General features: G+C 46.6%; 1 protein-coding gene across 1 annotated transcript; it reads right to left on the minus strand.

Annotated features, from left to right (window-relative positions):
• Window positions 1-1,325: 1,325 nt before the first annotated feature.
• MFAP5 (microfibril associated protein 5) lies at window positions 1,326-13,100 on the minus strand. The gene is given in 10 exon segments (XM_063394313.1): window positions 1,326-3,808; window positions 4,395-4,468; window positions 5,326-5,413; window positions 6,111-6,146; window positions 8,510-8,536; window positions 9,673-9,720; window positions 12,410-12,472; window positions 12,864-12,927; window positions 12,929-13,039; window positions 13,041-13,100. Coding segments are annotated over 10 exon segments (675 nt in total). The 5' UTR covers window positions 13,086-13,100; the 3' UTR covers window positions 1,326-3,689.
• Between the last annotated feature and the right edge of the window lie 2,022 nt (window positions 13,101-15,122).

Raw genomic sequence — 15,122 nt, forward strand, 5'->3', positions numbered from 1 at the left:
TTTAAACAGCAGCCTTCAAACTGGTCACACAGATCGGTACTGGGGAGGTGTTCCAACAAAAGAAGAAGGAACAGCCATGGTGTGGGAAGTGACCACAGGGCATCTAACTCCTGCTCCAGGTCAGGAGAGGTTATGAAAATCAGCCACAAATGCAGAATCATGCTTCTAAAAACGGGGCTCTGTCAGCTTTCTTTGTGGCTAGCCCAACTGCACGAGCAGCACCCCTACCTGGAGGCGTATTTAAAACCACTTCCCTGGCTTGCAAGAGAAAGTGATGTCCAGATATGGCAATTCAGGTTGACGTGGCAGGGGAGATAAATCTGTGTATGGGACAAGTGCTAATGAAGTGGGGGCCGACTCTAGTGTAAGGGAAAAGGAAGAATAAGATGAATTACAAACAGTTGATGGCACATGTCGTGCTTGGCTCACACAGCCAGTACAGGAGCACTGCAAAGGCTGAGTTTATGAGACAGAGCAGGGCCTGGCCTGTGTAGGTGGGAGCAGTATCTGCAGTCACTGGGGCTGAGGCTGTATCCATTACAGCAGTCTGCAATCAGGACACCCCAGGAAGGGATGTAGAGGAGTGTGCTGGGCAATAATCTGCATTGTGTGGTTCAGTCCTGGAGATCTATGGGGCACTCTCAGAGACAGCCTAATGGGTAATTTGGCCTACAGCCACTTTTGTTCTAGAAATACCATCTAAATGCAGACTTGACTGCTTGACATGAAGATGCTGCTCAGAGTCCCCCATGTCTTAGTGCTTCATCTTTTCAACCAAAATACAATGTGCAGTCAGTGCCTGATGAAACTATGAAAAAGTCAGAAAATCAATGAAAAAGAAATTTTCCTAATCCTTTTGACCTAGATGTGTAATTTTTAATGTAGTGTCTCAGTTATTCCCCTTATTGGGTTAAATGGTTGTAGCGAACAAATTCTTCTCTGCTTATGTGATATTTCTTACAGCTTTTATTTCAGTCATCTTGCCATTTAATTTGGAGATGTTAATTCTCCACCAGAAAGTCATGGCACGTGCACAGTGAAAAGATGTGTCCTTAGCACAAATTTCATGGGCTGGGAGGAGTTATCCCTGTGCTCAGCAGCTACCAATTGTCAGGAAAATCCAGCACAGCTATCCATGATTTAAAAAAAAAAAAAAAAGAGTTCCCAGGAAGACTTGTGATTCATGAATGAAAGGAGGGTAACAGCAGAGGTCTAGGCTAGCAGGGAGTAAAAGATTCCAAACGATAGATTTGGTCTGGAATCAAGTCTCCCCACAAATCTGGAGGAAATACAGCAAGAGACAAATAAACCCAAACACTTGAGAGTTGCCAAGAATAACAGGAAATAAATTTTCTTTTAATATGGATTATATAGACTCTAGCATTAAAACAGTGTTCTCCTGGACAGGAGCACCTCTTCCTGTCCCTGCTGAAAGCAAGCAACAGAAAGGCTTCTAACCACTTCCCAACCTGTATGAAAGTTAAATTTCTATATGCTGTACAGTAGCTATGTTACCCAGTTATGTATCTATAGCAATGTATATTCACCTCTAAATACAGAGTGCAGACTTGACCTAGTCCAATTTCCAAGATTTCACATCCCATCTCCATGCTAGCTTCCTCCACACAGGCAATTTTCACAGGTATCCCAGCATGGAAGCCAGTGGCTTGAATGTCTTTGAGGCCAAGCTGTCAGTACCCTCCTCTTGACAGAAATATGCACCCTCTCAGTACACAGAAATCCCTCCTTCATTCCTAGTCTCGTGAGCCTGGAGTACTCCAGAGGAGCATCATCCTCTGAGTAGCAGCGCAGTGCTCCTGTATGTAGGACAAAATTCTAGTCTCTGCATGATTTGGAATTCTTCCTCCTGTATATTGGATTAGTATAGAGAGATTTAGCCCATCTAGGGCTAATTTTGACCTCACATGGAATCTGTCTGCACAGAGTGTCTTCCCCTACACAGAGGATGTAACCAGCTTCTTGCTGCATACAGCAGAAATGCAGGTCCTGGTGAGATGGTCCTACACTACTGGTTTTGCTCTTTTTTCTGAGATGTCTGCCTCTGTGCAGCATTGCCCCTGATACTGTGTGAGCCTGGCTCTGTGCAACAGGGCAGTGCTCCTGCAAGACTGAATGGTCTCTGCTCAGCAGAAGAGTTTATTATGTGAGAGGAATGATTGCCAAATCTAGCAAACTGGCTTTCAGTTACTTGGGAACAACCCAGAGATCCTGGAGACAGGGTCTTGCTGATCCTCTGGTGCCCCACAGAATCATGCCACGAAGAGTCACATGGAGTGATTTCAGACTCTTTCAGATTTCAGACAATTCAGACTCTTCTTCCCCACTTACCCTACCCAGTCTCATCATGCCCATATACCTGGAAATGTTCTCCATGTATCTAGAAAACAAAGTCCTTGAGCAGACTAGACATTCAATGCTGCCACAGCAAATTCTTCTGCCCAGGCTGACCTGTATAAGCACTTATACCTGCAGATTTGTTTACCTTCCCCATCAGCACCTGCCTCTGTGAGGGTCAGCACAGTCAGAGATCCTGCAGGAAAATCCCAGGTCCCAGATAAACAGCAATCCCAGATAATGATTCTGCTCCCACATCGATTCTAATCTGCAACTCCTTCCTGCTTTGTGCAGGAGCTTCCAGGTCAGGAGGTAGGAACTCAACTGGAGATTGAAAGCAGACACAGCAACTGGAGAGTGTGGAGGTAGCCAGACCAAGACAGGACACCAAGACAAGATAATTCATTGCCAGGTCTCAGTAATGTCAGGTCACACAGGTTCTTCATGGGCTTTCTTGGGCTTAGGAGTGGAGGCAGCTGTAATTACTGCTCCCTGGAACTTGCCTGGAATGGGCATCAAGAGATGTCTTCAGTGGGAAGGGAGAGACAAGAACAGGAGAGAGAAGAGGAGGAGTAGAAAACACAGCACTCTGATTCAACATAATCTTCTTGAGAAAAATACAATGCCATACTAAACCCAGAATTTTTCCTTTTCATAGCAGATGTGTGAGTGTGGGAGGCAATGGGCTTGAGACAAAAACTTCCCAGAGGTAGTTATAAATGATCTGTTGCCACCCAGGGACAATGAGGTCTGCCTGGGACAGCTCATCTCCCAGTTCTGTCACTTCCCTGAGGCCAGCAGACACAAGGAGGAGAATGTGCTATCACACAACAAACTCAGTGGCTCGGGAGAATTGGAGAGGCTCAGGCTGACCAACCACAACCGAGCTCATGGTGATGCCAGGCAAGAAATGTAGGGCAGGAGTCCTAGGGCATGCAGGTGAGATGAGATGCAGCTCAGGGCATCTGCACCATTGGGCAGGACTTAATTCTGTCCCCATTTCTGTCTTTCTCCAGGGGCAAAGCAAGAGAAGGTGCAGCACATTTATAAGGACCTCTGGGAAATGAGCAGCTCACAGCCTGCCAGGCAGAGTGTGAGAGAAAAGAGGGGAGAATCCCATATCCTCAGCAACAGATTATAAAGATGACCACAGCTACTATGACAGACCAGCAGAGAGGCTACTCTGTGCACTGCAGCTTCTGAAGAAGAGGATGTAGAAGAAGGCACAGAAGCAAGGAAATGATGGGGGAATCACAAACAAGAAGCACTTGTCTTGGACTGTAGGTAGTGATGATGACTTCTCTCTCTTCCTCTTCCTCTCCTCTGTTGGCAGCTCACAGAGCATCAGGCCTGCGCTGCTGCTCCAGGAGCTGTCTGCAAGGGAGAGGCAGGGGCTGCCCGGATCGTCGGAGACGGCGAGGAGGAAGGCCAGCCAGCTGGCGACAGATCTCATCTGAAGACAAGCAGACACACACAGGTTGGCAGATAACCAAAGCTTCCTTCAAATTCTTCACCAGCAGAATAATTAGAGGCACATCCTTCACTGCATCCACAGAAACTGTTGAAACTGCTGAACCCTCATGTACATGAGGCAAGCAAAGCAAGTCCTTAGGCTTTTATAAATTTCCTTCTGGCTTTATGCATGTACATAACATATTAAAGCCCCTTGTATTTTGCTGCAATAAAGATTGCATAAAAAAATCTAGACTGGATCCTGCTTCTCTTCATGAACAGAAATATTGAGATTTACTCTTTAACCTCAAAGTAGTACAACTTTGAGTAAGGGTGTGTCTGGGACTACTAGACCATGATCAAGTTTGAGGAATAGAGAGCTAGCATATTTCTTAGTAGTACAATACCTACTTCCCAGGTTTTTTTATAACAGCATGTGTATTAGGTCCAAGACTGCATTGCATTAGAACTCTTTCCAAGCCCAGGGAAGCTGCTACATGTGGATCACAGTCTAAGCCAACTGGTTAGCTTGGAGACTATCACATAGCTGCAGATGTCCTTCTAGGCTAGCCTGTGATACCACTCACCTTGCATGACCTCATTCTCCTTGCAGACAGTGCGAGTGCACACCTCCTTGTTTATTATGTACATGCGACGCACACTGCGGGATCACCAGGACCAGGAGGCACAGGGACACAAAGAAACAAAAATGGGATACAGGGAATAAGCATGTATATTCACTAATGAGCAAGCAAATCCTAAATTTTTATGGCTTCTTAGCCTAGAATAAGGCTGCTCAATAGCAAAGTAATCTTTGTAAAGAGTTAATGAAATCTTAGAATCACAGAAAGGCTTGGGTTGGAAGGGACCGTAAAGATCACCAAGTTCCAAACCCACTTCCATGGGCAGGAATGTCACCCACTGGATCAGGTTGCTGAAGGCCCCACACTGAACCTTGCCTTGAACAGTCTCAAAATGGGGCATTGACAACTTCCCTGGGCAACCTCTGCCAGTGCCTCACCACCCTCTGAGCAAAGAATTTCTTCCTGACATCAAATCTAAATCTCCCTTCTTTCAGTTTAAAATAATTCCTCCTTGTTTCATCATTATTTGCCCATGTAAAATGTTGCTCTCCCTGTTTTATAAGACCTTTAGGTACTAGAGGCTGCAATGAGTTGTCCGTGGAGCCTTCTCTTTTCCAAGCTGAATAATCCCAGCTCTCTCAGCCTATATTTGTAGGAGAGGTGCTCCATATCTCTGATGATTTTCATGGCCCCATAAATGACTAAATACCTTAAATATGGATTACAACATAGGGCACATTACAGCTCCTTAGTGCTGCACAGACTGTAGTCATTGTGCTGTTTTCAAAAATTACCCTAAAAGGATGGTCTGAGGATAAGATTCATCTCACCCATAGGTTCCCAGAGAAAACCTCTAGTCTTCTTCGTTGCTGAACCTGACATACCATTTCTGGGCAATTTTCAGTGATTTTCTTAGGGACTGCTGGTTTCTTACCTTGTAACACAGAGGTAGCTGATACACTGCTTCACTGGCTTGTGAACAGAGTACAGGCGTGTGCAAGGGAACTTTTCCTCACGACAGTCTGAGAACACACACACAGTCATGGAGGTGCAATCCAGCATCATGGCCAGGTGCCCTCATTCAGGCACAGATATAACTTAATCACGAGGTATAGTCCTCCAGGCTTCTAGGGAAGGACCCCAGCCTCTATTGTCGCTCTCATGTGAGACATGGGGTTGGTTTAGAGAAGAGGAAAATAGTGCTGACATTTCTGACCCCTTGCTTCGCAAGACAAGAGGAAAGGAAAGTTGAGTGAAAGGCAAACCAAGCACACTGGACGCCCAGAATACAGGAGGCACATGTTGTAAAGGGGACAGACACATATAAACAAAATGCAGATTTTAGCTGCATATTTAAGACATGTGTTTCTAATAGATATGCAATTATCACATTTCAGGACACACATCCAATTCCTTTCTTTTCCAGACAATCAACTGCAATGGATTTCCTTGCATGTCACTCTGAAATGCCAGGTCTTGGCCACTGACACAATATTGACCCATTGTATCTGGGTTGCTGATCTGCCAGCTTCTCCCTTCCCAGGAGAAGGCTTCAGCTTCCACCACCATCATTCTCCAATATTTCTAATTCAAGGAACAATTTAAAGCAATTTTCCGGGAGACAAAGTTCTGTGCCCAAGACAGAACCTCTCTGGACAGCTAACAGGGTGGGTGAAGGTGGGTCCGAGAGGGGGTACATGCAGAAAACTTAAAACACACCTGATGAAGCTGTTGGAGTTTCATTGCCAGACTGAACTGGAAGACAGAAGGCAGCAAAGTTAGTTACTTACCATGATTCCTTCCTAGAAATCAGCTTAATCAAAACAAATATCTGGAAAACCCTTTCAAGAGGCTTCCATTGTAACTTCTAATGTGGAAAAAGATTTCATTGTTACTGAAATGAAACCATAAGGTACAAATCCAATGTGAGTTAAGTGCCAGTTATGCAGTCAACAACGCTAAAAATTTGCCTAAGCTTTCCCATAAAGCATCACACTACTGTTCAAAATTACACTGTAAGGACATTCTGACTTGAAAGGTCAGGTAAATTTCTTTAGCTGCTGTAATTACCCTTTATCGAGTCAAGAGCAGAAGGAGTTTGTAACTGCCCTTCATAAGGAACAGTGACACACACCTTTAAGAAACAGCATCCCAACACCACTGGTTCTTTATGACAAGGGGTCAAAACCAGATTGGTTTGTTATTCCCTCTGATAAAGCAACCCATCTGTACCACAGCACACCAATACATTTTATAATTTACCCAGTAATGAACTGGAAAGGAATTCAGAGAACTGACTGCCAGGTGCAAGTTCTTATGAGCAATTACAGAGGACTTCTCCTCAGATGTCACAGTGTTAGCCAGAAACATAGACCTGTGTTAAAGAGAATGAATCTTTTGGGTGTGGGGCTTAGGGGCAGTCAGAAAAGGCAGGATTCCAGGTGTGTAAGGGACTGCATGAAGAGAGGGAAGGAGGGCCGAGAATGTGTGGCTGCAAACTGAGAATAAACCCACCAGGAGGAAGAAGCACAGGTGATAGGACAGCTGCACGTGGAAAAGAGATGTACTGGAAGATCTTGATTTGGGCTTCCAGTCTCCTTCCTCCTGCCACTGTACTGCTGATAGCTTACCAGTCCTGACTAGTAGCCATCTCACATCTGGTTCATAGATTCAGTGCTAATCACGGTGTTGTTATTATCTGATTCGTCAGAGTAACTGCAGGCTTTTCCTTCAAATATGCTGGGTGTGCTAGGGCTGATAGAATGTTGCAGAGCAAAGATGGGTCCCAATGGCATGTCCTTTGAGTTTTGTTTGATCCCTCAACATAAGCATTTTGAAGCCCAAGTCTGCTGTAAAGGCTTCACTTTTAGTCTTTTAACCTTTAGATGTAGGTTGGTCACCACCAGTTTGGTCTGGACACTAAGTCCTATCTACCCTCTTACAGAATGTTAGGCCTCATACAGTGAACACAGTTGCTTTCATCTCCCATCCCAACCACGAAGACCACAGATCTGGAAGACACAATATTGTGCTTCCACTTTCCTCTTCCAGTGTTGTCTCCTGGCAGTCTGACCCCAAGAAATACTGCAGCTAGTTGATGAGCAGAGTCAGGGCAGGGGACAAGCTGTGGAGCTGATATTTTACAGAACAAGACACCACTCTCAGATGAGTTTCCATACAGTCAGAGCACGCTCCCCAGAAACACCATGCATAGCTGCCTCTCTCTGAACCATAGCATTGACCACATGTGTTCTCCCTCTCCCTGCCCTGCCTGGTCTTCACCACCTCAGAGGGATGTGTTTGAGACACTGCTCCAGCAGAAACAGAAACCATCCCCAAGGCCAGTGGTGACAGACTTCTGAGCAGGGTTGGAAAAAGTGGGGAGGCTCCTTCTTGAGCTGCTCTTTTCCTCCATTGCCCGGTGTTGCAATTGCCTACACTCCCATCAGCTCTGTGTCCTCCTGAGGCTTTCTCCACTCTCTAAGGACAGGCACTGTGTGCTCTTAAGTGCTTATCTTCCAAGTCCTCCATCTACCCTTCCCTTCACAGACATTTTGCTGCCCCCCTGTGACACAGCCACAGGCATGGTGGGGCAGACAGCACTGAAAGAACAGAATTTCCACTTCCCCTCTCCAGCAATGCTCAGGGTTTGCTTTACTACTTTCAGGGGGTTTTTTGGCACCTTTGTCTCCTGAGAACTGAAGCACATCTGCTACCTGTCAGCAGACACACATGACCTGTGTCCCAGTTTGAGCCTGTTCTATTTCTTACCCTTAGCATTTAGGCTCTTTGTTACTGCCACCTTCTCTGGAACCCAAGGATGTGTGAGCTTTGAACTTCATGGCTTCCTGCAGTGGAAACATCTTCAGGGAGCCCTGGTACATTAACTGAGATTGACATTTCCTTGGAGAACAGACCATTAAGTCACCCTAAATTCATCTCCCTCCGTGGAGCACAGAATGGACTCCCAGACAGCCATAAGTGCTGGAAGAATGCTGCTGCACATCAAAAGTAGAATCAGGGGTTTCTGGGCACAATGGGTAATTTCTGCTTCTGTGTAGGCAAGAGTGGTGAAAAGGGAAAAAGAAGCATGAAGATGCCAAGGGGTTGGAGCTTACCAGTGCTGCTGTCGGGGCTAACTCCATCTGGAAAAGAGAATGTCCTTGAAAAAGCTTGTCTTTACTTTATGGTCCCTTACACAGCCAGCCAGAGCCAGCTTAAACTACCTCTCCTGCCATCATAGGCTCAGGAGAGAGTGGGATCCAACCCAGCAAATACATAATCAACCACAGTACCCCCAACCCGCCCGTATCCTCTCCCCTTTCTGGTGACTGGCCTGGGACTGGATTTCTTAGTGCACATGTTGTATCAACCCTCAGTGAATTTTGGATGCATATTTTGACTTCTCAGATATGGCCACTGTTGGCATCTTGATGGGAAAGAAAGATTCTGAAATTTATGTGCTGGGGGCTCTTGCAGCACTAGGACAGCTGAAGCACCTATGGCAGAGAAGGAGGGAGGCAAGTCCAAAACCTAGCCTTGACTGCAGAAATTCATCAGTGGATGAGTTTCTTTGAAAAGCAACTGATGGCAAAGCTGAGGCAGAGAGGTAAAGCATGAAGGAAAGGATGCTTGGAGGACATGTTTTGGGCTGGCTTCTGAATAGTTTTCTGGGAAAGCCCAGATATTAGACATCATAGGACCATAGCTGGGAGATGTCTGCAGGCTTAGCCAGGGGCTTCAGGTTTGAAGAAAAGGCAAGCCTTTGTGGTCCTGTGGGGGCTGAGGCATGAAATGTGCCTTCATTTTACCTTACCACGTGGCAAAAATGGATTAAGGTCCAGAGGGATAAAGCAATTCACCCCCAACAACACAACCAGTAAGAAGATCAATCACTTCTTTCCCAAAGGCCTCACTGCTAAAGCACCATGCCACTTGTGCACCATTTTCCCTAGGGTTTTTCTGAGCATCACTAGAGTTCCCCAAGCGTCTCGTGGTTAAAGACTTACAGCTTTTGTGGATCTCCCACCAGCCTTGACTGTGAACATGACTTTGTACCCTTCAGCTAAGTGTTCAGGACCCCCCCCCCCCACTGCACTAGGGAATTATTTGTAAAGAGCATGTAACACTTAGCAGGTTTAATCCTCACTAAAAGGTAAGCTCACAATGGCAGAGGCAAGGAAACAAAGAACAGTATTTTCTAATAAATAGGCTGTAACTCCCCAGGACAAGTGGGTGACGTGAGCAATCTTCAGCACATTAACATGCCTGTAATAGTTACCAGTTACACTTTCCGGTTCTTGCCCATTGACCATCCATGGACACCAGTCTGCAAGAGAAGAAGAGAGAGGCGGGAAGAAAGTCAGATTTTTATAGCCTGCAGGCTTTGTGAAATTTTAATGTTTATCTATCCAGGAGACACCACTGCCCTCTGCTGAAGGGAGAAACACTCTCGACTCAGCCTCAGCCTGCACTGCCGGCTCCATTTGCTGTTTAAAAGCTCATGGATACAGCAGGTCCTGATCCTATCCGTGCTGCTTCCACCAGGGTCAATGACTAGGCACAGGGACAAGTTAGTAAATACCTCCAGATCTGCTACCAGAGTTTGCCCTTCTGAAAACTCTTTTGACACGTTTTGATAAAATGATTAAAAAAAAAAAAATCCATGTGGCCTCCCTGCTCTGGAGGCTGAGCAAAATCCATATCTCTATTTTATAAAAGAGGAAACTGAGTCATGGAAATTATTTACTTGAGGGCACAGATTGAGTCATTGGTACAGTAAAAAGCAGACTGCAGCTTTTGTATCTCCTTAGGAAAATCATCCAGCCTGGGTATGGAGCAGAGAGCAGATAATCTTTCCCCTCTCAGCCTTTAGGTGAACTGGAGAAGGGCAGTGATGAAGGCTTGGCTGTGCATGCTGCATGGAAGAAACTAAAGCTGGGCTATACTGTTTGTTTGTTCAAATATAAAGGGTGACAGAGCAGCTTCCTTACAGAAGCCAGAAATAGGAAAATATTTCCTGCTAGCCACAGACGAGGGAAATGTCTGCATAACTGCGGTGGGATGAAGGAAGGAGTTGGCAGGAAAAAGCCAGGGCACTGCAGGCATGTGTGCATGACCAACCCAAAAATCCACACATCCCGCTACGTCCTGTGACCTCAGCCTGCAGCTTTCTGCTCTTAATGGGAGCACTGTGTGGGTAAAAACTATCAGGTCTGGAGCTGTTGTCATAGTTCCTCCACATTCCAAGGGCAGTTACTTGCGGGCTGCAGAGGGTCTCTTGGGACCCCTGCATAATCCTGCTCTACAGCATGACAGGAGTTGCTGGACCCTGAGATTCTGTTCCCCACCCAGCTGCCAGCAAGGGCTCAGCTGCTGGTGATTAACCCAGGGAGAGCCAGACATGTATAATAACTTACGTACACAATTTAATACAGCCCAAAACTTCCCCTGTTCTGGCTAATCTCTTAATTGTAACAAGTAGAGAAGACAATGGTGCTGAGCACTTTCTCGTTTGTTCCCGATGCAAATCCTGAAACCTTTGCAGAAGCCAGCAGTGCTAGAGTCGAAGAGATGTGTAGGAAAGACAGGGAGGGTCCTCCCTATTTTCTAACATTGAAAAGTCAGCTATTACAGATTTTGTTTTCCCTCAGGGGTTGAACAGAAAACCAGTCCAATTCTAAAACAAAAGGACATAAGTGAAATCTCTGCATACGAGGCAAGGACACAAAAAGGGTGATTTTTCTTATCCCACCTTCAATTTATATTTACTATGGTGGCCAATAAATAAGCCTTATAAACAACTAGACTTTCTTATCCAAGCTGCAGTAAATTAATCCTTGAAGTCTAGAACTGCAACCCTAACTCACCAAATCTGTAGCTTACCCAAAAATCAAAAGAAACAATGAGAGACTGGCTGGTGATTCATGTTCTTTTCCAAGTTAAAACAAACAAACCCAAAGAGAAGTGCTAAAACAAAATACTCAAAAGTAAGAAATATTCCTTTTAGGCTTCCATCATGCATAATAAAAACCACAGCCTTTTTTTTTTCCTCTTTCAAATTTTAGTCCACCTATAAGCTCATCACTTAGGTGCCTCACCTCCCTGGTCCACAACCATAAACATGACATTGTTTATTGTGCACCTTTAAGGGAAAAAGTACTATTTGGAGCAGATACAGGTTTCAGCACGAGGGGAGGATCAAGGAGGATATTGGAATAACCTGGTTTGAATGTGATAGGTAGTCATCTCTCTCCTACATACAGTCTTTCCTGGACAAAGCTTTGACCATTCACTGAAATTAACCTTTCACTATCTGTCCTGAGTCTTCTGACTATAATGTCTGATCCTGCCCTCTTGTTTTGATCTTTTTCATTGTTGTTGTGCTTTTTTTTTAAACCAAATTTGATCTGAATTTTTGCCAAAGGATCTGCAAGCAAACAAAGTAATGGAGACACAAACCAGAATAACAGAACCACCACCACCAAAAGCAGAAAATGGTCTGAACTACAGAGGTGAGGTTTCTCAAAACAGCTGTACAAATACTACAAAACCTCCCAGCAGTAGAGTGGCTTGGAATGAGGTCATTCCAGAAGGAACTGCTAGTGACAGCAAATGTGTCACAACTATGACAGAACAAATTTTGCAGAGCACTGGGAATGCCCTGCAGATCATGCATACACAGGTGGTACAGCAGTAAGCACAAAGCATACCTAACCCTCTTTCTCAGCTTGATCTGGATGTTTTGCTTACTATAACACAACTGCAGTAGAAGCTGTGGACCTCGGTCTCTTATGACTCCCAGTACTTACTGGAGAGTGTCACAGATGGGAAACTGTTTCCAGTTTCTAATTTTTTCCTTACAATCCTATATCCACCTTGCCTTTCCTGTTTGGTCCTTCCCCCTTCACTACCCCTCTACATATCTCTGTCCTTAAGTCATTGCACATTACTCTGTATAGGAAACTCTGTGGGGCCCAGATGGGGAAGAAATCCTTCTCCTGGGCATAAGGACTCACCAGCTGGGGACAAGAAGAGTGTTAAGACACAAAACAGTATACAGGTTCCAGAGGTCTTCATCCCTGTGGAGTGGAGAAGAGAACAGAGGAAAGCTAAGGCAGGAACTGCTATACTCTCCCCTGTATCTCAGAAACTTTGCTTGTTGTACCCATTTTCCTCTCAAGACCATATGGTCTTCCCAGCCTCCCTCCTGTCTCCCTCCTCATGTGGCCAGTTTTCCAGGTATTTCTGAAAAAATTCTGTACTGAATTTATAACACCACCTGCTTGTTCCTCTTTCCATTTCCTTTCTCCAGCCCCCATCTCTTTTCCCATTTGGATGGCTAAGCCCTGCTCCGCACACACCCTCAGCATGCAACGAAAAGTTTTCCCCACGTTCTCTCCCTCCATTCTCTTCCACTTCTCAGTTATTTCGAGGAGCACTGAAAGAAAAGGCAGGGTCCCCATCACTTACTGCAGCCCTCAGCTTCCAGTCCCTTCAGCAGCAGACGCTCTGTTTTTCCCCTTCGGCGCCCCCCCCACTTTAGCTATTGGGTAAATCACATGCAGCCACACCCAGAACACGTTCTCCTTTTGGTTGTCTTCAAAATACAATTTCTGGGAAAAGAGGAAAAAAAAAAAAAAAAAGAACAAAACCCCAAGAAGCCAGCGAGGTGGAGGGATGTGGTATCATCATGCATGTGGAATGAGGGGGAGAGCGAGGAGCAGCAGCCCACACCCTCATTCCAGAGTTTATTGTCCTCCGAAGGGGCTCCTCCCATTCCCCCAGGATGGCCCAGCACCAGGGATGGATTCCTGGGTCTGCGTTGCACACTGGTGTCCCGTTTCGTCCTGCCCTTCTGCGCAGCCCGGCTTCTTCTCAGGCCGCTGCCTCTCGCCACGTTTCCCGGCCCAGCTGCTGCCTGTCCCCACCCCAGCGCTCCGCTCCTCGTCCCCGCTCCCCCGGCTGCCTGTGGCACTGGGACTGCGGAGCCGCATCCCGCTCTCCCGCCCGGCTGCTGCCCGCGGCTCTCCGCCCGCGGGACGGAGCGGGGCCGGGGCTGGCAGGGGGACATCGGCGGGCAGCGACAGCGGGGACATCCGCCCGCTGCCCCGCTGGGCTTCCCGGCGGGACGGAGGGACTGCGCTTCCCGCTGGAGCAGGCTCGTGGAGGCAGGGAGCACAAGGAACGGGGACAGGTACCCGCCACGGGCCCGGCCTGCAGCGCCGCTGCTGCTCCGGCCTCAGAAAGGCAGGGAATAAGGGGCGGGGGGGGGGGGAAAGAAAAAGAAAGAAAGAAAAAAAAAAGTGGGAAAATGAGACACAAACTGAGAAGTAAGGCGACGAATGAAACCCGAACTTTACTGCCATCCTCCAGACTCCCCTGTGCCCCCAAGCACGGTGCATTTTATGATCGGTGGAGGTGCAAGCTCCACAAGTCCCACTGGAATAGCCACTCTCCCCTAACTCTTCTTCCAACAGCCCCTGGATCCGACACCCTCCTGTTGCTTTCACTGACCTCTTTTCACTTTACTGCTTTTGTAACAACTCCACTGGGTTTGAGGAGGCACTGGATGAGTTTCAAGACACAATCTCACTCCTGGAGCCACAGAGAAATCTAGGAAATGACCCCAGCCTCATACAGGAATGAAGGACAGAAACCTTGTAAGGGAACGCTGTGTCCCCTAAGGCTCATCCTGGTAGCTTGGTAACCCTCATTTGTTCTTAACTAACTACAAACTGAAAATAAAATCCTATAAAGCCTTATACACAGTTACCAAAGGAAATGCTCACTGTGTCCTCCCTGCCACATGAGATCCATGTTGCCCACACATGACATAGCTGAAGCCACCACTTCTTACCTGGGCGTGGCTGAACATGGGTAGTGGCAGTGTTCAAGAGGAAAACAACTGTTCCTTCTTATTTGTGGTGCTCCCAAGACTCCTGGAGGGTGCACCAGTGGTGGACCATACCAGAAGAGGTGCAGAGGGGGCGGGGAAAGCATTTCCCTGTTCAGCAGGGCAGCCCTGTGAACCCAAACATCATTCCTTTGTTTCACTGGAGCAAGACACCTCCATTCCCGCTTTCAGGGGCCAGCTAAAACTGAGTCCATTGGAAATGCTCAAGAGGTCATTAAACAACCAAGAGGATGTGATGGAAGTTATAACCACACATCAGTTTGAGGAATCCTCTCAGATCCTTGGCTTTTTCTGGCAGTCCACATAGCAGTATGTTTGGACAATTTTCCACACACCTTGGTTTGGCTTTTGTTTTCCTCTGTGCCTCTGTGTTGTCATTTGAGCTGTTATTGCTTAACAGGCTAACTAAAACATCCTGAAGACCTTGTGAGTTTTGAACACATTTATTTGGAAATTTTCATTGATGCCAAATGTTTTTGTCTACCAGTGTGCTGATGTACCACCATCTCCCACGGAGCACAGGATTCACAGCCAGTACTGGGTGAGGTTTCTGCTGATTTCTTCTGAGCTTTAAATTTTTCTTTCAAACTGGAAGACACTCTCCCTCAGCTGCGTGGTGCGGGTAGATCCCTTGTGCTAGCAGAACCCCTCCATTTGGAGAGCTTGGTGCGGATGAGGGAGATGCTGTTGGTGATGGAACTGCTGGCTGGGAAGCTGTTCAGTGTTTTACATACCAGACAAGCCGCAGAGAAATAGCTGGAGGTGTCCTGGTGCTCTTGCTCGCGGTGGACACCGGAGGGAGCCGCAGAACACCG

This window comes from Prinia subflava, chromosome 3, assembly GCF_021018805.1.
Source record: "Prinia subflava isolate CZ2003 ecotype Zambia chromosome 3, Cam_Psub_1.2, whole genome shotgun sequence".
NCBI classification, from domain to species: Eukaryota; Metazoa; Chordata; class Aves; order Passeriformes; family Cisticolidae; genus Prinia; species Prinia subflava.